Source organism: Leucoraja erinacea, chromosome 15 (genome assembly GCF_028641065.1).
Source record: "Leucoraja erinacea ecotype New England chromosome 15, Leri_hhj_1, whole genome shotgun sequence".
NCBI lineage: Eukaryota > Metazoa > Chordata > Chondrichthyes > Rajiformes > Rajidae > Leucoraja > Leucoraja erinaceus.
In genome coordinates, this window is record NC_073391.1 from 18,846,670 (window position 1) to 18,873,329 (window position 26,660).

The 26,660-nt window shown below is 39.7% G+C and overlaps 1 protein-coding gene across 9 annotated transcripts in view; it reads left to right on the top strand.

Annotated features, from left to right (window-relative positions):
- LOC129704007 (arginyl-tRNA--protein transferase 1) overlaps nucleotides 1-26,660 on the top strand; it is a 132,273-nt gene that overhangs the window by 89,747 nt on the left and 15,866 nt on the right. For 8 of the 9 annotated variants that reach the window (XM_055646806.1, XM_055646811.1, XM_055646812.1 and 5 more), the window contains one exon: nucleotides 25,386-25,506. The exons of the other annotated variant lie outside the window; for it this stretch is intronic. In XM_055646806.1, coding sequence (XP_055502781.1) covers nucleotides 25,386-25,506 — 121 coding nt within the window. The remainder of the gene's footprint in view (nucleotides 1-25,385; nucleotides 25,507-26,660) is intronic. 9 annotated transcript variants of the gene reach the window in all.

Genomic DNA, 26,660 nt, shown 5'->3' on the forward strand with positions numbered 1-26,660 from the left:
ATCTTCGAATCTAACTTTCTTGATTAGATTCAAAGCAGGGAGTGCCTTTCCCTTCTCAGTCTGTGCTTACTGTGTTTATTATGTTGTTAATGCATAGATAAATCATGTTTATCACTTCCAATCGACTGTTACCTCTTGTCTGCATAATTTGCCCGATAATTACAAATAAAACAGCAGATTTTGAAAATACTTAGCAGCTTGGACAGCTTCTGTGGAAAGAACAGAGTTAACATTTTGAGATCCATGACATTTCAAAGATGACGTTCTGGCAAAGTTCATTGACCTGATATTGTTAACTCTTAACAATTTTCCTTGCCTTCTCTCTATTCCAGCATTTTGTGTTTTATTTCAGGCATCCAAAAACTGTAATACAATATTCTGATTTCGAATTATTGTAACTTGTTATTGGAAACATTCTGAAACAAATAAAACGAGTCCTGGGGATTTATTGGTTTAGTTTTTTCAGCATATCTAGAACTTTCATCTCATTCGCGTAATCACTGGTTTTAATATGTTTCTCTCGGGAGAGTACTTGCCCCTCATATCTTCCCAGTGAGCACTTGAAAATGTCATGATTGATTGCACATCATTGATTGTGTTAGATTGTTCTCATCCTCATTGTTATTTCTGTTTGCATCTTTTTCAGCTCTATTAATCTAATAAAATTGGAGAATTATCTTCTATTATATTTGGCTTCTGTCATTATGATTCTTTTCTCAACCTCTGCTCATTCTATTATCTGCAAAAGTGACTACAAGGAAATGCATTGAATTACTTCTGAATGCAATGATCGTTAAATTGGCAGAAATTTTGATCTTTTACGAAAGCAAAATCTCACCAAATGCAATAATTTGAATTACTGGTAACTTAAGAAACAATACACGTAGGAAACTTGTGCATTGGATACTGGCTTTTGGTCAGCTTAATTTAGTCAGTAACACTTCACTGATCTAGTTTGATTTGTTTTACATAGTTTCTTCAACCTGTGGCTGATAATTTGTTTTGCTCTGAGCACTACAGGTGCACAACCTTTTATCCGAAAGCCTTGGGACCAGACACCTTTCGTAATTCAGAATTTGTCGGTCTTCGGAATGGAATTTTTTTTGCGTAGATTTTAATGGCTGGCTCAGTGGTAGAGTGCTCGGCTCGTATCCGCAAGGTCGCGAGTTTGCGCCTTGATCCCGGCAGAAGAAGTTGGAGCGGGGCTGGGCTGGGCTGGGCTGCTGCTGGCTGTGGGTCTCTCGGTTCTCCGTGCTTGCGGTGGGCCTGGTGGTCGACGTCCAATTGGTCCTGACGTCTCCGGTGACTGCACAGACCTGCAGCCATCGCCGTCGTGAAGACAGTACAAAGCCCCCACGCCGGTGCAATGAGCGGGGAGCTAGAGAGGGGAGGGAAGGGGTCACACACATGGCCGGGAAGCAGAGGGGTGTAGTTGGGGTGAAATTGAAGGGAGCGACAATCTGCTGCTGCCTGCATGCTAAGTTAAAAAGTTCCCACGCAAGACTCACGATACACTGTGTATCGTGTCTACCGTGGGAACTTTTTAAACTCAGCGGGCAGGTAGTAGCAGATTGTCAATTATTAACCCTCCCGCGCAATATACTCTCACCTTCTCTTTTATGAATGGGGATTTAGTTCCCCTTTCTTCGAGGACCGACCGGAGGTTCCGCTGTCACCTCTGCGGGCCGCCCTCGGTGAACGTCCTGTCTCCCTGTCCCTGGGATAGTAGGGGGCGATCAAACAGCCCACTCCCCCTCCAACGCGACCCCAAGAACAAGAAGTACCTTCCACACTATCGGCTTCTGCCCATACACTGCGTGTTCCTCTGAAGTTGGAACGGGGCTGGGCTGGAGTTGCTGATCTGGGATCTCCGTGCTTGCAGTGGGCCTGGGGGTCGGTGTCCCGATGAGAGGGCGCAGCTCGGGCTGTGGGTGAACTGCCACTTGTCGCCGTAGCGGCGCATCGGGGAGCAGCTTCTGGTGGTCCTGACGTCTCCGGCCAGTTTGCAGTTTTCCTCTGGAGTTGGAACGGGGCTGGGCTGCTGCTGGCTGTGGGTCTCTGGGTTCTCCGTGCTTGTGGTGGGCCTGGGGGTCGGTGTCCCGTTGGTCCTAACGTCTCCGGTGACTGCACTGCGCTGCTAGAATCGCCGACGTGAAGACAGTGCAAAGCCCCCGCGCCGGTGCAATGAGCGGGGAGCTGGAGAGGGGAGGGAAGGGGTCACACACATGGCCGGGAAGCAGAGGGGTGTAGGTGGGGTGAAACTGAAGGGAGCGACAATTTGCTGCTGCCTGCACGCTAAGTTTAAAAGTTCTCATGCAAGACTCACGATACACTGTGTATCGTGTCTACCGTGGGAACTTTTTAACCCAGCGGGCAGGCAGCAGCATATTGTCAATTATTAACCCTCCCGCGCAATATACCCTCACCTCTTTTATGAATGGGGATTTAGTTCCCCTTTCTTCGAGGACCGACCGGAGGTTCCTCTGTCACCTCTGCGGGCTGCCCTCGGTGAATGTTTTCAAGGACCTTTCTTCAAGGACCGAAAAAATGTCGCTATTCGGAGGTTTTCGTTATTTGGATCGTCGGATAAAAGGTTGTGCACCTGTACTTGGATATTACTAATATAACCAAGTGCACCTGAAATATATCACCCTAATACACTTTAATTTCATGTATCTTGTGTTTTATAACTGTCTCCTGAGATAAATAAAGTTCTATGGTATCATTGATGATCATTTTTTTTTTGTTTTTTACTGTTTTAAAGTGTGTGTTTGATGTTTCTCGGTGTGTTTTGTTTGGGGGGGGTGAGGGGGACACTGTTTTGGCCACGTCCTCCATGGAGAGGCGACTTTTTCCAGGTCGCCATCCGTGGCCTAACAATCAGGATCAGAGCGGCCTTTCCCGGAGACGCGCCCGGGACTTCAGCGGCAGGCGCAGCGTAGACTCTCACCGTGGAGCGGGTGAGCCCTCGCTGGGGCTCGCTGGAGGGGAACGTTCCGCTTTGCTGGCCCGGGGCAGTCGGCAGCCTGAAGCCGCGATAGATAGATCGATAGAATTTATTTGCCACACAACCAGGGTCGGTGGTATTTGGGTTGTCAGCAGCGGTACAATAATAAAGAACACACAACCACAATAAAAATGTAACACAAACATCCACCACAGCATTCATCACTATGGTGGAAGGCACAGAACTTGGCCAGACCTCCTCCATTTCCCCCCGTGGTCGCGGCCTCTACCTCCGCAGCCGTTGCTGCGGGCGTCCAGATGGTAAAGAACAAAGTAAAGTCAAGGTAAGTCCAGGATCGGCTCTTCCCCACCAGAGACCGCGGCTTCAGGCTGGTGTTGGCCGCAGGCCGGCGGTCAAAGATTTAAATTTCACGCCGCACCGCAGACTGCAGGGCCCGGTGGTCGAAGCTCCCCTCCAGGGGTGATGGTAAGTCCATGCCGCACCCACGGTAGAAGTTGGCCGCGGGCCGGCAGTGATGGCTTCTTCTTGCCCCGGGTCCCCCATGAGGGATCCCAGGCTGCAGAGCTCCAGCTGGTGCGGCCTGGGGGAAGAAGAAGCCATCTGGGACCTCACCTATGGCTAAAGAGGATACAAAAATCTCTGTCGGGCCTCCAGCAATTTTCTTTTGTGCCTCGGTGATCTTGGAAAGATCCCAACAGGCCCTGGGGACCACCTTAATGCTCTTCAAGAATCCCAACATTATCACAGCCTTGATATCAACATGCTTAAAAATATCAGCTTTATACTATATCAGGGAAAATATCACCTTTCCCTGATATCTCTATCCTCCATTTCCTTCTCCTTGCCGAATACCAATTTTAAAATACTCATTTAGCAGCTTATCCATTTCCTCTGGCTCAAGGCATGAAGTGCCTCCTTTGTCCTTATGTAACCCTATATCTTCTCCGTAGTTACTCTCTTGATTGTCGAACCCACTCTACCACTTATTTCTCTGTAATCTGTTCTCTCACTTATAATTATTGACCCCACCATCCACCAGCACAAGGATTAATTTAATTTGATCTAATACTCTAAACACCTTTTGTAATGTGGGAGGAAACTACGCCACTCAGTGATATCATATGCAGTCTCAGGGAAAATTAAAATAAACTCCACACAGACAAGTCTGAATCAAACCTGCGTCACTGGCCTATGGGGCAGCAGCACTACCTGATTATCTCCTTGTTGCAGTGTGAATTCTGGCTCTGTGGAGAGATCATAAAGATTGACCTGTAGCTTAATTTCATTTTAATAAGGCAAATTTGAAATGGTGCAATAAAGGATAGTTGAAATATAGCCTTTGCTTCACTCCAAGTATGCATAAGATCTGACTGTATCTGATGGTTCTGTTGGTAAAAATCACACTTGGATGAGATGAAGGATGGTGAGAATTGTTGGTTAAGAAAAAAACTGCAGATGCAGGAAAACTCTCTCCCTCACCCCCTCCCCCTCTCTCTCTCCCTGTTATGTGATCTCCCTGAGCCAGGAAGTCCCCGTTCCTCAGACCTGAACCGCACAGCACATTGTGGAGGTTCGCCGATCCTCATTGCCTCCTTGAAGGAGTTTCACGTCTTCCTTTCTGCTGACTAAACCAAAAACGTGATCTTGTCCCGCCAGCCTTTTTTCAAAATGGCGGGTGCGTCTTCGATTCCGGGAAATACGGTACATACTCTAACCGTTTTACACTTGCCGCAGTCGTACAAGCTATTAATGGTTTCGAATGACTATAGATATCCAGATACATAACTTGATACCTAAAGCCCCATATATCTCATAATCCCCACATGTCCCTCGCTTAGGATTGTACATATTTAGTATTTGGCTTCAATCAAAATGAACTGCTGGAATGTTTTTGGATACATAGTGCAAGAGTTGGAGATCATCCTTGAAATCTGTTCCTTACGGTCAAGTGGTCATGTACTTATCAAACTACGGGGAGTTTCAATAATGTATGGAGATGCATAGCATTAAAGGCTGACAAATAAATAAAACAAGTTTTTATTCTGTGATACTTAATTGTATATTTACTTTGACGTTCTTGGCTAGGATTAAATTGTACAATCGTGAGTGGGTTTAATTTATACCTATTGATCTAATCTTTTGTTGACTTCAAATGCTGGCTACAATCCCATCTTATCATGTTCTTGTTGAAGCAGAAACATCATGGCTTTTTGAATTTGTTATGCTGGCCTGTTATCCTTTGGTGATGAACTGTTTTAAGGTTGGAATGAGAACTGCCAGCCCCTAAAGTTTGTTGTCTTAATGATCTGATACAAACCACACAGCACCTACTTTAAAGCTGTTGGCAGCAGCGATGTTGGAACAGGCAATGCTTTCAGTAAAGTCTGCTTGCAAATATGTCACAAAACTATACAAGGTGAGGTTAATCCGCATGCAGACTTCAAAATATAAATTAAATCTAACCATTTGTAAATCACCCCTATAATACAGAGATTGGGGAAGATTAAGTTCAAGCCATTGAAGGAGATTTACTGTTAAATTTTGATGATGATTTTTTCAGATTGTATCTGAAATATAGAAGAACTATGTGTCCTTGTACACTTTTTACAAATGTAGGTACAACAAATATGTAAGTACAACAAGTAATTAGGAAACCTAACCGAATGTTATTGTTCATGGCTCAGAGAATTGCACAAAAAAGTGAGATGTGTTAGCCTTCAGTTACATGAAGCATTGGTGAAATCTCATTTGGAGTATGCATTAGTCTGCTTTGATTGTGGGCTGAAGGGCCCGTTCCTGTGCTGCACTGTTCTATGCTAAAAGGATGTAAATGCATTGGAAGTAGTGGAGAGTTTACTCGACTACTCTACGGAATGGTGGTTTGCCTATGAGGAAAGGTGGGACAGATTAAGTTGCATCTGTAGGAGTTCAGAGAGTGTGCGATAATTTGATTGAAACATATAAGAGCTGAGGGACCTTAACATGATGGTTGTAGGACAACGTGAAACAGGGTTGTTTTATAAAAACAAGCCAATTGTTGGCCATGTCATTTTTTTTCTCTCTGAATCTTTGAGGCATTTCCTGAAAGGGTGGTGAAAGTAGAATTTTTAAATCATTTTAAGGCTGAGGGATAAATATTTGCTTTGAAAGGTTGAATGGATCGAGAGGTGAACTGATTTGAACTAGCCTTGATCTTAACAAATGATTGAATAAGTTTGATCCGAATTTGTAATTGTATGTTTCTTCAAAACTCCGGACAGCCTCCACTGTACAGCCACCTGGATTACGGAAGTCCACATTTACAGCATTCAAAAACACAACCCAAAAATATGAGCAATTAAATTTATTGAATTTAAACGTTGGGTAAAATGTAAATAAGTCAACACGTGAAGTCAACACAGAAGCCTAGGAAATGCAAGGTGGAAAATCATGATTTGGACCATTTCTGTAGAATCCAACACCCCCCCCCCCCATAACACTGGGAGTCACCTATATAAGCTTTAATAATGTATTTCATTATCTCATGCGCATTCTCTTAAAGGCAGTAGTAATAATGTCTTCAGTTGGTAGATATATCAGTGGATATCAGCTGATGATTGGTTTAGGCAGGATAGACTGAATGGCCCGTTTCTGTACCTTATGATGCTATAATTTGCTCCAATTCGGTGATGGTTTATAATTTGGAAATCAAATTGTGTACAAGTATTTAGAATGTATTATTATTAGTAGAATGTGAACAGGATGAGAATTTTTACATAGCCATCAAATGTTGATGGCTGACCTTGGTTGTTGTGCAATTTCTGTTTTGATCAATGTTTTGGAAACGCCTGATAAGGTTTTAAATTTGAGACCTGCTAAGTTGCCCATTCTGCTATTGTAATGTTCTGTGTAACAATGGATGAACATATAAACATTAAGACTTAAGTACATTCTTTGATTATATTTGGAGAAAGTAAATGCAGAAGGAACAAGGTCATGATGACTTTGTACAAGGTTGGCCAGGTGAGATTTAGTCCTGGCACACTTTTCAATACCCCACTTTGGAAATAACGAAAATTCTTGGATAAAAGGCCATGTACATTTATCAGCTAGAGTTTCAGTGCCAAAAGACACGATTTTTTTCCCTACTGAGTGAATGATAGACACAAGGAACTGCAAATGCTGGGATCTTGAGCAAAAATACACAAAGTGCCAGAGTAACTCAGTAGGTCAGGCAGTATCTCTGGAGAATGTGGATGGGAGATGTTTTGGATCAAAATTCTTCTTCGGACTAATTGTAACTGGGCAGAGAAAGCTGGAAGAGAGATGGGGGTGTGACAAAGTCTGGCAAGTGATGGGTGGATTCAGGTGAGGGGGATTGATTAGCAATTAGGTGATGAAACATAGAAACATAGAAAATAGATTCACAACTCTCTGAGTGAAAACGTTTTTCCTCATCTCAGTGCTAAATGGCCTACCACTTACTCTTAACTCTAGACCCCTGGCTCTGGACTCCCCCAACATTGGGAACATTTTTCCTGCATCTTGCTTATCCAATCCCTTAAGAATTTTATCTGTTTCTATAAGATTCCCTCTCATCCTTCTAAATTCCAGTGAATATAAGCCCAGGGAATCCATTCTTTCATCATATGTCAGTCCCGCCAGCCCGGTAATTAACCTGGTGAACCTATGCTGCACTCCCTCAATAGTAAGAATGTCCTTCCTCAAACAAAGAGACCAAAACTGCACACAATACTCCAGGTGCAGTCTCAACAGGCCCTGTACAACTGCAGTATCCTTGCTGCTATACTCAAATCCTCTCACTATGAAGGCCAACATGCAATTTGCTTTCTTCACTGCCTGTTGTAGCTGCATGCTTACTTTCAGTGATTGATATACAAGGACACCCAGGTCTCGTTGCATCTCCCCTTTTCCTAATCTGACGCCATTCAAATAATAATATGCCTTCTTGTTCTTGCCACCAAAGTGGATAACCTCACATTTATCCACATTATACTGCATCTGCCATGCATCTGCCCACACACCCAATCTATCCAAGTCACCCTGCAGCCTCATAGCATCCTTTTTGCAGCTCACACTACCACCCAACTTTGTGTCATCCGCAAACTTGAAGATTATTTTATCTAAATTGTTAATATATATGTCTTTTTACAATACTGGAGAGTTTTTGACAAACAAGATTAGTATTCACTTTTTTACACCAATACACTTAACAAAAATCTATCCATCATGTGAAACCTTATAAATAGCAGATATAACTTCGATAACTTCAAGACCGATAGCGAAAAACATTTTTCATAACAGCCAAATTTCATTGTTTTCCTACCATTTTGGACACCAAAAGTGTGACATTGTGTGCAGTAATGTATAAGCCACATTTAGTCATGAATATTTAATTCATAAATAAACCTCATATGGCTCCTCATACATATATGTTTTGATAATGGTCTAGGGGGGCATCAATACCAGGAGAAAAAATACAGTAACATAAAGGTAATACAGTACAGTAAAGATCCCGTAACGGTTGTTGTGCTTGGTGTCCATTGCCACAATGACCATTATCAGGGTCGGTACGCCGTAAGTTAAACCACGGAGGTTCCAAACCTCTAATGCTTTTCAAACACCCAACGAGGTATCCTATGGTAGTAGCGACATTTGGGTGAGTTGATCCTTTTTTCTTATTTTCCAATTTAATATATCAAAAACATCGTGGCGTCAAAAACGCAACGACCGTTTATGGTATAATTTCTGACTTTTTAAAATCAATTAAAAAAAATTTTGGACATAAATCGGTCATCAAAAATAAGAAACCAAGCCAATCTTCAATTTGGCAACACACTGTCGCTTGTTAACCTGTCGTACGGACCAAGTCGCTAACTTCTTTCCTTCATGTCAACTTTGGGAAGCTTCGCTATGACCGTTACGGAGATTTTACTTACAAAAAAAACCAGCCCAACCTGACGAATCATTGGCCGTCGATGGCTCAAATCCATGAAGTAATGTACCGTTTAGATCACATTGGTGAAAATGCTTGGTTCTCGCTAATAACGTAACGTTCGTTTTCTGGAACACCAAACCTTTTAGTGTCCACCGCAACTAACGTTTGTGTAACACGCGTTGCGGTGTCCACTCGGATGCAGTATTCTACTACATGGGAATGAAGTGGAAATGGTGTTTGCAGTTTTATTGTTCCATGTGGTATTCATAAACATAGAAAGGAATAAGAAATACGTGCACTTACTGTGCCAACCAGGTCACTGGTGGACATAGAAACATAGAAATTAGATGCTGGAGTAGGCCATTCGGCCCTTCGAGCCTGCACTGCCATTCAATATGATCATGGCTGATCATCCAACTCAGTCATGGCTGATCATCCAACTCAGCCACGCCACAACTGTTACACAAAATGTATTTTTGAATTCTGATGCCATTTTCAGAAACTTGCCATCAATATGCTATCTTATATTTGTTGTTAATCATAAACCCAATAAAGTGCTTGTGAACTTTTTTAAACGAAATTTGAAATTTGACCCCATTGTCACATTTTTTGTGTCACTGAGTCTTGCAGCACACCTGACTGCCATTCTGGTCACTGCCTGCCATTCTGATAGGACCCGCTAATTCTTATTCTTTGCTTCCTGTCTGCCAACCGGTTCTCTGTCCATGTCAATGCCCTACCCCCAATGTCATGTACTCTAGTTTTGCACACTAATCTCTTGTGTGGGACCGTGTCAAAGGCTTTTTGAAAGTCCAGATACACCACATCCACTGGATCTCTCTTATCCATACTTTAGTTTAGTGATACAGCATGGAAACAGGCCCTTCGGCCCACCGGGACTACGCCGACCAGTGATCCCCGCACATTAGCACTATCATGCACCCACTAGGGACAATTTTTACATTTACCAAGCCAATTAACCTACAAACCTGTAAATCTTTGGAGTGTGGGAGGAAACCGAAGATCTCGGAACAAACCCATGCAGGTGACGGGACGAACGTACAAACTCTATACAGATAGCACCCGTAGTCAGGACCAAACCCGGGTCTCCGGCGTTGCATTCGCTGTAAGGCAGCAACTACCACTGCGCCACCGTGACCGCCCACTTGTTACTTGTTACATCCTCAAAAAATTCCAGAAGATTAGTCAAGCTTCCATGTTGAATTTGACCAATCCTGTCACTCCTTCCAAATGCGCTGTTATTACATCTTTAATAATCGACTCAAGTATCTTCCCCACTACCGATGTCAAACTAACTGGTCTGTAATTCCCTGCTTTCTTTCTCCCTCCTTTTTTAAAAAGTGGGGTTACATTGGCTACCCTCCAGTCCACAAGAGCTGATCCAGAGTCTATAAAACATTGGAAAATATCACCATCACCAATGCATCCACGATTTCTAGGGCCACCTCCTTGAGTACCATGGGATGCCCTGGGGATTTATCTGCCTTCAGTCCCAACAGTTTACCTAATACCATTTCTTGACTAATGTGAATTTCCTTCAGTTCCTCACTCACGATACATCCACAGTCCCCTAGTATTTCTGGGAGAGATTGTGTCTTCCATAGTGAAGACAGAACCAAAGTACTTGTTTAACTGGTCTGCATTTCCTTGTTTCCCATTATTTAATGAAGGGCTATGACAAAGGCAGAGAAGAGGTGTACGGTAAATTTTGCAGTCATCTTTAAAATTATGGCAGTGAAAGTACAAATGCAATTACACTGGTGGTGAATTGAAGACCAAAGACTGATATCAAAAAACAAAAGTTACTTAAAAGGAAGAAATTACGGTAAATTAATTAGAGTTTTGCTAACTTGAATGCTTACCTCCAAGAAATAATTAAAGGCCTGAAGGATACCTTTAAAATTATATTGGGGAGAAAAAAATAATGAAATGGAATTGGTGTGCAGGAAAACAAGAACTGACCAAGGAAGACTAAATTCTTCACATGTATTCTTCACATTACCCTCTTAATACTCTAAAACTTCGGTTAATAAATTCACAACTATGTTGGTTTTGCACTAAATAAAATTCACACTTTGTTTATTGTTATGTTTGACGCAGCAGTTTTAGCCTCTAGTGTAATTGAAAATTTATTTCTGCATCAGGTCAGATCTAGGTCGTTAAAAGAAATGTGAATTTATTCATGTATAGTTACCTATTTCCTGAAAGTGAATGTCAGTGAATAACTGCAACAAAAAAAAAGCATGTGACTTTATAATATGTAGTTTTATTATCGCTGCTCTCATGTTAGAGAACCTTGATGCTATTATAACTTTATTATTTTAAGAATAAGGTTAAGTGATCAGATTCATTAAATAAGTAACATTTGGATATTAGGTTTCAAGCATTATCTGTTACTTTAATGTGAAATAGATAGAAAAATCCACACAACAAATGTTTATCTGCCATTAAGGCCAAGGGTTTTGTGATTAAATAATGTATTATGCCTCATGTCAGTTTAAGTAACTGTTCAAGAAAGTTTCAAAAATTCAGAGTGAGTGTATGTTAAATTAATTGTGCTTTCAGTCTTCCCCAGTACCACTTGTGTTCAGGTATATGAATACATGATTTAGTGCTTTGAAGCTTAAAAAGGAATGTTTGTTATAAATCTGAACTGTATATTTAACAACTGCACGTAATAAAAACTCTGGGAAAGGTTGTTATAGAAAAGTTGGTGCTCAGGTGACTGTCTCGATGATATAAATGACAGTAATGTCTGCGAACAAACAGTCTTCTAGTCTTCTAATATTTCACTTAAATGAAAACATTTGTGAATCATTAATCAAACACAGAACAACGTGATTTGAGCTGTGTGTTTCATAAAAGTGAAGAACTGACTTGTATGTATGGGCATACAAAGTCACATTATACAAAATCATGTAAATAGAGATCAGTAATTTCAATTAACGAGTGTGAGATGGGGGGTGGATCAACAATAGAAAATGCGGAGGTGCTCTTCTTGACTTAACATGGAATGTAAATGGCCGACGTGGGAGCGGAGGGTGTTCTTGACCCATGTGCGCAACTCAAAAGCCTTGGCAGAACCTGACAGGCTGCGTTGCGATATTGAAAAAATCTGGTTTGCCATTTGTTACATGCCTTCCCCCAATACTGTAGAGCCGTTTCATTGCTTTGATTAAAAATAAATGCTCAAGTGCTTCATAGAAACATAGAAACATAGAAATTAGGTGCAGGAGTAGGCCATTCGGCCCTTCAGATTTTGTGGATTCATTATTCTCCTGATAAATATTTGTCACATAGGTTCAGTGCATTTGATGGTCTGAGAATAGTTGTGTTTTGTGCCAAGTTCGAAATATTGATCTTCAAATGTCCTCTCAATCGACTAGTTACTGTTCTGGAGTATTGAAAAAGCTGGTGAAGTTCATCGATGTCTGCCTTTGAGAATCAGCTCCCATTCAAAGATGTATTCAATGTTTCGTTGAAGTATGCCATCCTCACCAACTCCCAGGAACCTCTGGACTATGACGGCTCAAAGCAGAGAAGAGGCATCCATGATGCTATTGAGAGTCTCGAGGCTGTGCATCAGGAGCACTCCACCACACAAACCACCCACCTGCCCACCCCAAAAGATATCCTGGACCATCAGTGGAAAAGCCTATGGTTCCCTCATTGGCCTCATTAACCACATGGATCCATAGAATCGGAATGGGCATGAATTAGAAGCACATAGATTGATGTTGTCATGGCATTTGCAGCAGTCAGAGGTTTGCTAATTCTCTGGATGAAGCATCACACACATTGATGTGCAGTGATACATGGAGAACTAGTTGATAATCTCTATCCTACATATTAGTATGATACACACTTTCATGCATCCCAGTAACGTTTTTAATAATAATGTACACCTCTCTGTGCATTTTGAGTGTGCAACAATGCATTCCTCCCTCTGATTCTATCCCTAGGGCTGTGACGTTCAGTTTTATGACCCGAAAGAGCTATAGAAAATGTAATCAACGTTTTGGGTGTTTGGAAAATATCCAAGTGGTAATATTTACAATTACTAGAGGCATCTCATGGAAGGTGGAAGCAATTCCATATGTACTTTTCTGTGTGTCGTATCTATGAAGAACCTTGTGGTCATGGAACAGAACAGGCCCTTCGGCCAACCACATCCATGCTGATGTATTTACAGATCTACACTAACCCTATATATCTGCATTAAAGTTGTATTTTTGTGTCCTTTTAACTCCATTTCCCTCGCTTGTGTCCTTTAACTTGTATACTTTTGTTTTGGAATCCCCTATCGTGGGGAAAAAAAATCCTGGCCATCTACCGTAATCTTTTATACAATCAGATCACTCCTCAGCTACCTCCACTACAGCTATCTGAAGTCCAGGCTTCTGATCTCCACTCCTTCCTCCCCCCCCCCCCCCCCCCCCCCCCCCCCCCCGCCTCGATTCTTTGCACTCTCTCCAGTGCAATCACATTCTCTAAACTTTGCTGCAAAATTGGACGTTGAAATGAAAGAATTAATTTGCTCAAACTTTTCACTGAACATGTATCGTTCGATTTTTATGCTGTTTTGTATCACTAGTGTCAAAAGGGTTGTAACTGATTTAAACCTCTGCAGAGCAGGGGATTTCTCCACATTTCTTTGGTCTGCATTGTTCTAAGGTCAAGACAACACATTGCTTAACCATAACTCATGAGAAATATTTTCCCTGGCTCCACAGAAAAGTGACTTTCATACCTTATAGCCGGTTGGCCTGTTATTCTTTAAATTTCAGAGTAAACAAATAGTAAAGTCTAATGCATTTCAGGTTCTATAAACCTGTCACTGCTTTTCATCACTTGTCTGAGTTGCAAGTCTTAAAAAGTAACTGGGAATACAAGTAGACTAAATAATTGTGTTATTTATAATTCCTTGTGGGTTGGATTTGAGTTTTAACTCTATCAGTTAAACCCTTTTTAGGTTTATTTGTGAAATGATAAAATGGATTTTTGAAAGACCTCATTATGTAGAAATAAGTGAAATAAGTTGCAGTATAAACATGTGAAGACATGATTAATACTGATATTTTAGTTTTTAAAAGACAGTCAATCAAATGTGAAAGGTTTTTCCATCTCTCCTTTGTGTAATATTTTAAATCCAAGAGTGGCGCTGTTTGGACAAAAATATTAAACACACAATTTTAAAATATTTATTAAATCTTAGTGTTGCTATCAATGTTTAGACTTTTTTTCTTCATTACAGGTTATGTTCGAAAATGTTTCAACGGCGTAATGAATCACGAGTAAATAGTGTGGGCTCTAAAATGACACTGCAAGAAACTTGTATCATAACTCTTCATGAGTTTGTTCTCTCTGTTTATGTAACGGCAAAATGTATTCTTAAAATAATTGGATCAAGTTATACACTAAAATAGCAGTTCTGAATTTAAACATAAGTTCAGACCAGATGCGCTAGTATTGAATTTTGTAATTTCAGGGTATTTAGTTTTCTTGACGAATTACATAATTTTTTTTAGAAAATAATGATATCTACATTGGAAAAATGGGCAAAAGAACAATCCGCAAAGGAATTTTAGCTGGAATGTTTGAAAACATCGGAGTAGAGTTTAATTCTTTATTCCATTCTTGGAGACTGGACATTCTTGGCAAGGCAGCATTTATTGCCCATCCCGAATTACCCTTGAGAGGTCAGCGTGGGCTTGATAGGCTGACTGGCTAATTTCCATGCTGTATGACTCTAATTTGTTGATGCTACACTCATTCAGCCAAGTGGAAAGTCTTCCATCAGTCCTGAATTGTGCTTCTAAATGATGGGAAAGCTTTGGATTATCTGGAGTGAGTTGGTTGTTGCAGGATATCCAGCCATGATATTTGTGGTTGATCCACTTGAGACATTTGTCAGTGGTGTCCCTCAGGATGGTGAGGTACTTGATGATAATACCAACGAGGGTGTCAGCTTTGATCAGGAAGGAGAATTACAACAATTTGGACTGAATAGCCTTGTGGAAGATATTAAGAAGATTCACGAAATTTGATTGAATATTGAAGTTATATTTTTAGTAGACAGTTGCATGATATTTCAGGAGGAAAGTTTGGATCACAGTGTTTTCAATGTAGCAGTTTAGTTGGTTGATTATCTCACCTCTCAGCTCAACAACAGTACAGATCTTTGAACAAACATGGAGTTTAATCTTGTTGGCCTGGTGCTTGTCTAGTCCCAGCTTTGCCAATTGTACAATGCTGTAGGTATCATTATTTAAGAAATTTTCAGGGATGCAATAACAATATTAATAACATTAAATTACAATTTAAATAGCTTCAAGAAATTATATTGTTACACAAAAATAACTGGTGGAAAAAATGATAAAGAAAACATATTCTAGAATGGAAAAAAAAGATGTAGCTATTAACGCACAAGTTGGTTCTTTGCCTACTGCTGTTCATTATGGTCCGTTTAGGGAAACGCATGTGAACGTATTTCATGATATTGAGGACCTTCAAAATTATGGAGTCTGTTTTCCAAGTAAAAGTCATGGGGGTGTGCAGGTGAATTTTTATTTGTCATGATGACCGAGAAGCTGTAATTTGCGATTTATATGTGGAGGGAAAAGTTGCTGGAAGTGCTTTGATTTTTAAATCGGTTTGTAGACTTTTTTTAATGTCACATAGTGGGGAGTTAGGAAATATTGGCTGCATCATAAACTTGTTTGTCACTTGTGAGTTGGAATATAATTGAGAAATAAATTATATATAATACAATTGACAACCAGATGCAAAGGATCAATTAGAAAATTAAATGGTTATTAGTGAGGAGGAAGAGGGTTTATTGGGCAATGCATATTTCAGAAAAACCTACATGAAATGTGTGTAACTAATTGATCAATAAAGATTCCATGCATGAAAAGATGTAACATTCAGGCGAGAGGATAATAAATTTTGGGTGTATGAATTTGTAAAATCTTCATTCTATAATCACCCTTTCAGACCGAAGTTTAAAACACTTTTTATACATAAATACAATTAATTGTTCAGAAATGCAGACCACCAGGTAAAAAATAAGATAAATATTAAAATCAAATAGTTGATCTCTGGTGGCAGAGATTTGGTTAGGTAGCACAGAAATTTATTGAAGAGGATTCATCATAAGTCAGATAATAAACTTTAGCTGATATAGCAACACAAGAAACGCAGTTTATTAGACATTATTAAAATGTTATAGATCCAAGTGTACTACAGAATTGTACGCCAGTTATATTCCCTTGTTTGCAGTAGCACATTGAACATGTTTTATCTTTGAGCAGCATCTTCAGATTAATTCTGCAAAAAATGGCACTACTTTTTTTTAATTTGCAAGTAAAAATGCTTATTGATAGCCTGTGTAAAAAAACTTCAAAAACAACAGAATTCTTTACTAAATTGTCAATATGGATTAAAGGCAGTTTAAAATTGGTCATGTCTCCTGAACGATTATCTGAACCAACAAATTTCTGGTGATATCACTTTGGTTACCGTAAGTGTGTTTATTTTGGGACAGCATGATGATGCAGCAGGTAGAATTGCTGCCTCGCAGCATCAGAGACCCTGATTCGATTCTGATATTGGGTGCTGTCTTTATGGAATTTGCACATTCTCCCTGTGACCACTTGGATTTCCTCCGGGTGCTCCTGTTTCCTACCACATTCCAAAGACACACAGGATTGTAAACTGTCTCCAGTGTGTAGGGAGTGGAATAACTTGGTACTTGTGTGAACGGGTGATCTATGATCGGTGTGGACTAGGTGGGCAAAAGGGCTTGTTTCCATGCTGTGTCTCGAAACTAAAAAACGAAACTAATTGGATTTGGTGGCCTGAATTGTTTACTCTGCTGTTGTTTTCCTGTCCCCAAATTGCCCACCAGTGTTGGTCAAAATGGGCAGGCTTGGGTTACCTGTGAAAAGAGGCAAAGTATTTGTCTTGAATAGAATTAAATCAATCTATGTCAGTGTAATGAAATCCGTCAGTGGGGCTGCTGAGTACTTGACCAAGTTTGAAGAGAATCTACTGGTGTCTTCTTTCACAGAAGACAAAAATTTAATAAGTTGAAGCACTGCCTTTCCTCCAGCTCAATTCTTCTGAAGTTTAATTAAATACTGCTGCTTTATATTCCTATGTATTCAGCTCAATAGAAACCACATTGAGACAGTATTATTCTTAATCTTTAAAAATGAATTTATTTCAAAAATAACAAATGGCGTCTTGCAAATGATTAGAATGCCACACACTGCAGCCTGTTAAAAATGTTTTATTTTTGTTACCATTTTTTTTTCAAGTTTGTTGTTTTAATTCCCCTATTTGTTTTAAAAGCTTTCTGTTAATTTGTAGTTTAAAACTTCAATACCTTGTTAATTTTCATTTTAAATGGCCTGTCTATCAGTTCAATTTGTACGAGTTGATTTCTATTCCTTCTCAGTATTATTATCTAGAAAGGCACAGTAGAATCTGTGCATTCCTGGAGTGATATTTTGCATCAGGGATGATATAATTTCCTATCCAATACTCAATTTTGGAACATTGTAGATAAACTGGGACCTCACAGTCCTGGGAAAACCAGTCATTGGTTATTGGCAGGATAATGTGGTTATATTAGCGCTCTGCAAATGAGAATAAACGACAAATGAGTGAATCTTGTCTTGACCTTTAAAGCACTCAGCCCTGCAATTACTCTTATTCAAAATATTGGCTTCTGATCCCTGCCTCTCCTCTCACTGACTACCCAAATGCTTTATTAATTATCACAATCACAATCCCACACACACAAAATGACATGGAGTTTATTTTCATCCTCAGATGCGTATCTCTCAGTTGTCTATCCAACCATTATCATTATGTTTACCAACTTCCACATTAACATTTTTTTTTGTATCTCCATCCCTGCTTCAACTCATTTGCTGCTGTAAATCTTTTGTGTGCTTTCGCCTTCTTCAAACTGGAATATTCCCGTTTCATGTTGTATCAACTGTCACTGAATCAATGCCCATCCATTGTTCTATCTGTTTAATATTTTTGAAAATCCACTCAAGGTGGGAACTTTGCTCAAGATATTTCCACATTACAACAATACTAACTATTTTCATAAAGCAGCAGTCCAAGTAGGTGTGTCTGAAGTAATCTATCACATTGGAACAAAGAGGTAAAACAAATGAAAAAAACAAGGAAACTGAATCTATAGGATATATTTGTAACTTTGTTGTGAAGTTAATGGCTTCAATGGGCCTCTTTTGTCCTAAGCTGCTATTTTCAAAGGATTATACGATTTCCTTCAGAAGATTGAGAATGAATTAAGTAATTGAACTTAAAAACTGAATATTGGTTCTGCAGTAATAATTGTGGGTAGTGTGACTTTTGTTTACTAACTATAAACCTTCAGGTGCTTATGGGAAGAAGTGGCTCCCTCCCTATTCCCTCTCCTTATACACTGCCTATCAGGATATTGTTCAGTTTGACTTTTTATTGTTGCATGTACCGAGGTACTGTGAACATCTTTTGTTTATGTGCTGTCCAATCAAAGAACAGACTATACATGATTACAATTAAGCCCTCCACAGTGTACAGATAAAAGTTAAAACAGTTATAAGGTCTACAATGAGGTGGATTGGTGGTCAGGACAGCATTCTAGCAATGAGGAAATGGGCTGTTGTAAATGAAAGCTTTACAGAAAATGATTCTGATATCAAAATATATTTAAATAAAATCTGAATAAACCATCTTAAGTTTAATAATGAAAAGTTTAAAGTTGCATTACTGTAACATCTTATTCTTGGACAGTCACATCAGCATCAAGGAATAGTTGCTTTCCTCTGATTCGAGAAGTTCTGAGATGGCCAATGAAGCCAATGTAGGAATGGCAGACACTTCAACAAATGAGGCAGGCAATCCCTGATGGATGGATGGATGGGTAGTTTAAACAAAGCATTTCTTAGCTCCGAACAAACGGACTGAAGGTTATCAGAGCCGTTTGGGGTCGTCCTTCACTTTGGGCTAGGGATTCTTAGGCTTCAGTATTTTTCCAAGAAAGCTTTGGGAAAGTGTTTGAATCTTCTCTCCACCTGCTAATTTCTTCCAATGATAGAGCATCCATGACAGGAGGCTGGAGTAAGGCATGCAGTGTGACCTGCCCAACGTAGCAGACTGAGTGTAACTAGGGTCTCAACTAGGTGCTAGTTGCTCAAAGCCTGGGAGAGAACACTGAATCAGACATCAGTCTGAAGAAGGGTCTCGACCCGAAACGTCACCCATTCCCTCTCTCCAGAGATGGTGCCTGTCCTGAGTTACTTCCGCATTATGTGTCTACCTCCGAGAGAACACCGAAGTTGAGTCGCCTATTCTTCCTGTGGATTTGGCAAAAGTTTTTTTGTGGTAGTGCTGTGTGTTGCCTCAGTCAAGCTTCTCATGGGGATGGAGCTAATCCACAGGACAGGACTTGAGGGAAACTGCTCAATTTAGGATGGCTGAGCTGTGCAAAATCAAGGCCACATCAATCTCTCTGTTGTTCAAGATGCAGTCTGCAGACGGTGCTTTCACATGCACGTATTCAGAGGCTGGGCTCCATGTCATTGTCACTGAGGCATTTGAGTGAATTAGCCTTGCTCGTATCAGAGTTGAAGGTAAAAATGAAACCCTTTGGCATTGACAGATTTCAAAGGATTTCATGAAACATAATTTTCATGAAGATAGACAAAAAAGCTGGAATAACTCAGCGGGACAGGCAGCATCTCTGGAGAGAAAATATGGGTGACGTTTCGGGTCGAGACCCTTCTCAATCCCGCTGAGTTACTCAATCTTTTTGTGTCTATGTTCGGTTCAAACCAGCAACTGCAGTTCCTTCCTACATAATTTTAATGAAATTACATTGTAAATCAGTAGGTTGTGTGATGATAATGCTCGAAATAAGCTCATTGATACTTCATTTGGGATTTATGCTCTTTTAATGTTTCGCTGTAAAATTTATCTGTTGGAGTTTTTAAGTATAAAGAACAATAAAAACCAAACCAATAATTTGATCAGATACCAGAAAGCATTTGATAACTGCCCTTCCCCAGGAAAATTCCAACTTGAAGCCACTACTGCCTTTCCCCCACTTTCTTAGCATCTTTTTTGCTGATATTTGGTATTATACCAGACTCCAACACAGGGTCAGAGATATAATTAATGTTGAACAATGGCAATATTTTTCCTGTTTGGACAAAAAAAATAATTATTAAGGATTAAAATGTGGGATGTATTTCCATTCGAATTTGAAATAAAATATTTCATTTCACTTTAATTGGATTTGGGATAATTGACCTAATGCGCACAATTTAAATATGATTTTAAATTAATTATCAAATTGAAGGTGTTCAGACACCAGAGGCATCAAATGCTTGATGTTGCACTGATGAAGCATCCTATCTAATAACAAATTATTTTATAACTTCCCTGGCTCTGTTGCATCAAAGCTATGTATGTAAATATGAAGCTCTATCCTTTATTAATATTTCTGGTAGATTTTAAACCGTTTGTCATTAGAGGAAGTACTATGGAAGCAATTTAGAAACATATCCAGACCTATATGTAAAGTGGGACTTCTATTGTTAACACTTTGCTAATACTGGATATCTTCTTGACCCACTGAGTATTTATAGTACTTTAGTTTTATTTCATATCAACAGTCCCAGTTTTTGTAGCTCAAGGCCTTGTTTTATGTGTATTTAATAATGTATTCTTTAGTTCTTATTTTGAGATACTTACACCGACTGCTAGAATCTCCCATGAGAGGATGTTTCATGGAAACCTTTTAATGTCCACCCTTAAGATCCCTCAGGATCTTGTACGTTTCACTTGGTGAATATCTTGAAATGGTAGATTGTGTGTTTATATCGTCTCGATTTAAAATTAAATTATTATTAACTATTTAATGATTTGAGAAATGTGTATTTATCTATTTTAAATTACTAATATTTTGGTTGTTTCTTGATCTCTGAGATACAACAAGAGTTTTTGTCTGGAAACTAAATCATGTCTTTTCAACTTACAAATTTTCACATAAGGAAACTCTTCATGAATGTGACCCTTTCATACATTGAGGAATATCTGTGGTCAGTAAAATTCCGTGATAGTGAAAATGACTGACTTTCTTCAACAAATTTGCAGGAGGGAATGTTGCGTGTTGTTAAAAGATATTAATGAATTATACATAGATTAATAGATGTTAAAAGATTGTATGTTTCAATTGTATTTTTATTAAATACATTTTATGTAGAAATGGTCAGGTAAGGTAAGTACCACTGTTTTGCAAACAAAATACTGCAACATATATTCCCATATTGCCTGCAGTGCACAGTTGGATATCAAAGGCTACACAGTTGGATATTGCAAGATATTTTTCTATTTGCCAACACCTCCCATTCAGAGGGTTCACAGCAAGGATTTCCTGCTTTAACTGGGCTGTATTTATCCAGCACAGTCTTTTAGGGATGCAGAAATGAGACACAAATTCTATAAATGTTCGTATAACATAGTGTTTGGGAATAAATATCCCAGGATAAGGCAGGATGCGTTTTCACCAGATAATGACTTCACTTTTATAGCGGGAAATTTGATTAAAGGAAAAGACATTCTGGCTGAGCTGGGTAGATAAAAATGCTGGAGAAACTCAGCGGGTGCGGCAGCATCTATGGAGCGAAGGAAATGGGCAACGTTTTGTGCCAAAACCCTTCTTCAGACTGACTCCTGGCTCAATGGGAGACTAAAATACAGACAAATAGATAAGCAACTGCTTTCTATCCTTCAATGAACTAAAGCATACAAGTTAAATGTGCCATTGCAAGAAATGCCCCTTACATTAATGTTCATGCCATTGTTTAGGGTAGTCCTGTGTGACACAAGTATAATTATAGTATTCCCATACCACAAAGAGAACTGCCAATTTACGTTAGTAGCCCCTTTTCGAGTTTTGTTTATTGAGTTAATTGAATTTTAAACATAAATAACGCATGCTATCTTGTTTGTTGATATGCTACTGATGTGCAGTGTTCATGACAAAATCGCAAGACCTATATTATGACATTGGACTAAATTATCAAATGAAAGGCTTTTACTTTGTAATGGCTGAGATTTTCAAACAAAATCTCCCATAAAATGTTCCATGTGTTCCATAAAATTCATTGTTCAATAAATGACATTATTGCATAATCTATGTTTATTTGACATGTATTTATAGTTTTAATTTAGCCAATAGAATTTTCAGCATCCAAGTCAAATAACTGGTCCGTAATTGAAATTTTGCACGTTTAGATAGGAATTTCTATTGTGATTTGGTAACATGATAAAAACAGAACATTCTGTATGTTCATAGTGCATAGCATAGCCACAGCAACCTCTGGGGAGTTCATTGCAGCAGTCTGTTTGTTAGCAGCACATGTGTTGTTGCTTGTTAGACATGGTTTTTGATATAATAAGGCCAATTCTAACTTGCATTACCAAGTTTGATATCATATTGATTGCGTTAGCTTCTTGAAATTCTAAACATTTAAATTATTTAAAGGAATCTCTAACAAACTGATTCAATAATCGAAATGGTAATTGATGCAGTCAATGTTATGATGAGCTTAACAAAAGAATCCTGTTGTTTGTAAATTCTCATGGTGTATATACATGCTTTGCTTTAAACTTGGATGCGTTTTTTCCCCCTTCCCTGTTTTCTGATTAGATTCTCCTTTGCACTTGCCATTTCCCAAATACTGCACGTGGTTGTAGACAGGGATCTTATACCCAATGCTTTACCCATGCTGTGTTGAATGTATTTATTGCAAGGATATAGATAATATGGTTCGGGTTATTCAGGCATTCCTTTAATCCCTGCCAAAATGCTTGACTTTATTTAGGAATTTTATTTAGGTTTGGTATTTGGTAAGCCATTTAGTCTTGTACATGTAAATATATATCTGCAGTATCAATTCTCTCCATATTCTCAATCGCTCCCCCTAATTTTTACTGAATACACACAAAGGACCAAGTTGCAGCAGCCAGTCAACGCATTGACCCACATGTCATTGAGATGAAGGAGGAAATCCGATCACTTGGGGACAATTGATATGTTCGCAGGGAGACTGCAAAATCCACACAGACAGGACCTGATGTCAGGACTCTGACTATATGATTGAACTGAGATCCCTGGAGCTATGAAGCAATGTCCTTTGCAGCTGTGACACTGTGCCAACTTTGTTGATCTATCTATTGTTATTTTTAGTGAAACAATATCATAGAAAATAGGAGGGGGAGGCCATTTGCACTTCGTGCCAGCACTGCCATTCATTGTGATCATGGCTGATCATCCACAATCAGTGACCCGTGCCTGCCTTCTCCCCATATCCCTTGGCCTCCACTGCCTTCTGTGGCAGAGAATTCCACAAATTCACAACTCTGTGGGTGAAAAAGTGTTTTCTCATCGCAGTTTTAAATGGCCTCCCATTTATTCTTAGACTGTGGCCCCTGTCTTACACTCTTTCCTCATATGACAGTCCCACCATCCCGAGGATTAACTTTGTGAACCTATGCTACACTGCCTCAATAGTAAGGATGTCCTTCCTTAAATTAGGAGACCAAAACTGCACACATTACTCCAGATGTGGTCTCACCAGGGCTCTGTACAACTGCAGAAGGACCTGTTCTTCTTCTTCTTTTGTGTGGCGTGCACAGCCTAAAGGTGTTGGACAACTTGTTCTATTTGATCTTCCGTTTGTGCACGTCGAGTTGATTGCATTAGTCGAAACAGGGCGGACCATGTGAAGGCTGCAATCTTCCACCCCAGAAGGACCTCTTTACTCCTATACTCAAATCCTCTCATTTTGAAGGCCATAATGTCATTAGCTTTCTTCACTGCCTGCTGTACCTGCATGTTTACTTTCAGTGACTGGTGTACAAGGACACCCAGGTCTCGTTGCACTTCCCTTTTCCTAATCTGACGCCATTGAGATAATAATCTGCCTCCTTATTCGTGCCGCCAAAGTGGATAACCTCACATTTATCAACATTATACTGCGTCTGTCATGCATCTACCCACTCATCAACCTGTCCAAGTCACCCTGCAACCTCCTAGCATCCACTTAGCAGTTCACACTGCCACCCAGCTATGTGTCATGTGCAATTTTGTTAGTGTTACTTTTAATCTCATCATCTAAATCATTAATATATATTGTAAATATTTGCGGCCCCAGCACCGAGCCTTGAGGCACTCCACTCGCTACTGCCTGCCATTCTGCCAGGGACCCGTTTATTCCTACTCTTTGGTTCCTGTCTGCCAACCAATTCTCTATCCATGTCAATACCCTATTCCCAATACCATGTGCTCCAATTTTGCCCCCTAATCTACTGTGTGGGACCTTATCAAAGGCTTTCTGAAAGTCCAGATACACTACATCCACTGGCTCTCCTTCATCCATTTTACTTGTCACATCCTCAAAAGATTCCAGAAGATTAGTCAAGCAGGATTTCCCCTTCATAAATCCATGCTGACTTGGGCCAATCCTTTTACTGCTATCCAAATGCACCGTTATTACTTCTTTAATAATTGACTCCAGCATCTTCCCCACCACCAATGTCACAGGTCTATAATTCCCTGTTTTCTCTCTCGCTCCTTTGTTGAAATGCGTTCACGATTTCTAGAGCCACCTCCTTCAGTACCCTGGGATGCAGATCATCAGGCCCTGGGGATTTATCAGCTTTCAGTCCCAACAGTCCACCCAATACTTTTTCTCGCCTAATGCAAATTTCTTTCAGTTCCTCTGCCTCCCTAGATCCTCTGTCTTCTAATACATCTGGGAAATTGTTTGTGTCTTCCTTAGTGAAGACAGAACCAAAGTATCTGTTCAACTCTTCTGCCATTTCCTTGTTCCCCATAATAATTTCACCTGTTTCTGTCTTCAAGGAACCCGCATTTGTTTTTAGCAATCTTTTTCCTTAACATACCTAAAGAAGCTTTTACTAACATTCTTTATATTCTAGCCTAGCTTATCCTCATACTTCCTCATGTAGTGTACATGCACATGGAGTCATAAAGCATAGAAACAGGCCCTTCGGTCCAACTTGCCTACACCAACCAACACGTCCCATCTCCCATATAGTGTGATATGTGATCCAATTTTTAGGCTGTTTTGCAGCATTTAAAATTAAAGCAACATGCTTTTAGGAATGGGACTGGGCTAACAACATGTTTACAACCTGTTTTGCATGTATGTTTTATAAAGAATATCGCACTGTTGGTATATTTTAGAATCTGTCATACAATTTGCTTTAAACACTTCTTTAAAAGTTTTATTGGAGTTCCCCTCAATTTATTTCCGGTCGTTGATATTTGTTTACTTACAAAAATTAGACCATTACAACTCTGACTGGTAACTTACATCCAATGTTTCTTTTCACTTTTCTTAGGGCCAGTACCATCCATCCGAATTATTATGTCCCGAGACTTATAACTGGGTGCCCATTGAGAAGTGTAGGGCAAAGTTAGACCAATCTAAATATAGTCGGCTACATGAAAATCCAAATTCAGGTAAGTTTGCAGTCTATGATGAATTGAGCTGCTTTTTGCTATTAGTTTGATAGTACCTCTAACTGTTCTGCTCCTAAACCTTATAAACATTTGGACATTTTCAATCCCTTGGTAGAAATGTGGATGTCTGTGATATTTATCTCTATGTATTTAATGTTTGCTTTTCTATGTAGCAAAATGTTAGCCATGGTTCTATCGATTTAACATCTTCTGTGGTATCATTGTGTCTTGATGCTGAATAGAAAGTATATCCTTAGGTTTTTTTCACCATTCAGTTTCAAGTGTAGCATTTGGGATCTGGGAACTGCATTCATTGACCTTCCCCATTTGTCATTGGGAAGGTGACAAAGAGACACCTTCTGGGGAAGTGACTTGCACAATGTTTGAAAGAGGGAGTTCTCGGAATTAGACCCAGTAACAACGATGAAACTGCAATATATATCCAAATCATGTTGGTGTATGTTGGAGGGAATCTACATTGGTAGTGTAACTATGTCACTGCTTGTAGATGGTGGAAAGGGTTGATATGATGTATTGCCTCTTGAAGGCACAGGCTACTTTATTTGCTGAGGAGTTGCAACTTTTTTTGGACAAATTGCAGTCATCAGTAAGTATAAAACACATGCAAAACAGGTGGTAAACATGTTGTTAGCCAAGTCTTATATGCATGTTGCTTTTATTATATTAATAAATAAATTGAAATAATTGGGTCCATGCATCAGCCCTAAGGAACTCCTGCCACGATAACCTGGGGCTGGGATGATTGACTTGTCTTCCAGCAATGCAACCATCTTCCTTTAAACTAAAGTATGACCAACATTGGAATATTTCCCCTTGATCTCATGGACTTTAGTTTTACCAGGCTCCTTGATGCCATACTCAACCTTGATGCAATGGGCAATCATTCTCTTTTCACTGGCATACTTCAATTTTCTTGGTCTATGTTTGAATCAAGATTGTGATGAGGTGTGGAGCTGAGTGATCCAGGTGAAACCTAAACTGTGCATGAGTGAGCCGATTATTGTTGAGTAAGTCCTGCTTCCTAGCATGAGATAAAAATGTTTCATTGACCAGCTGCGCATTGACAGTTCTCTTTCTCAGCAGTACTCTGCTGGATCGAATTAACCCTGCTTTTTGCGGCCAAGACACCGGTT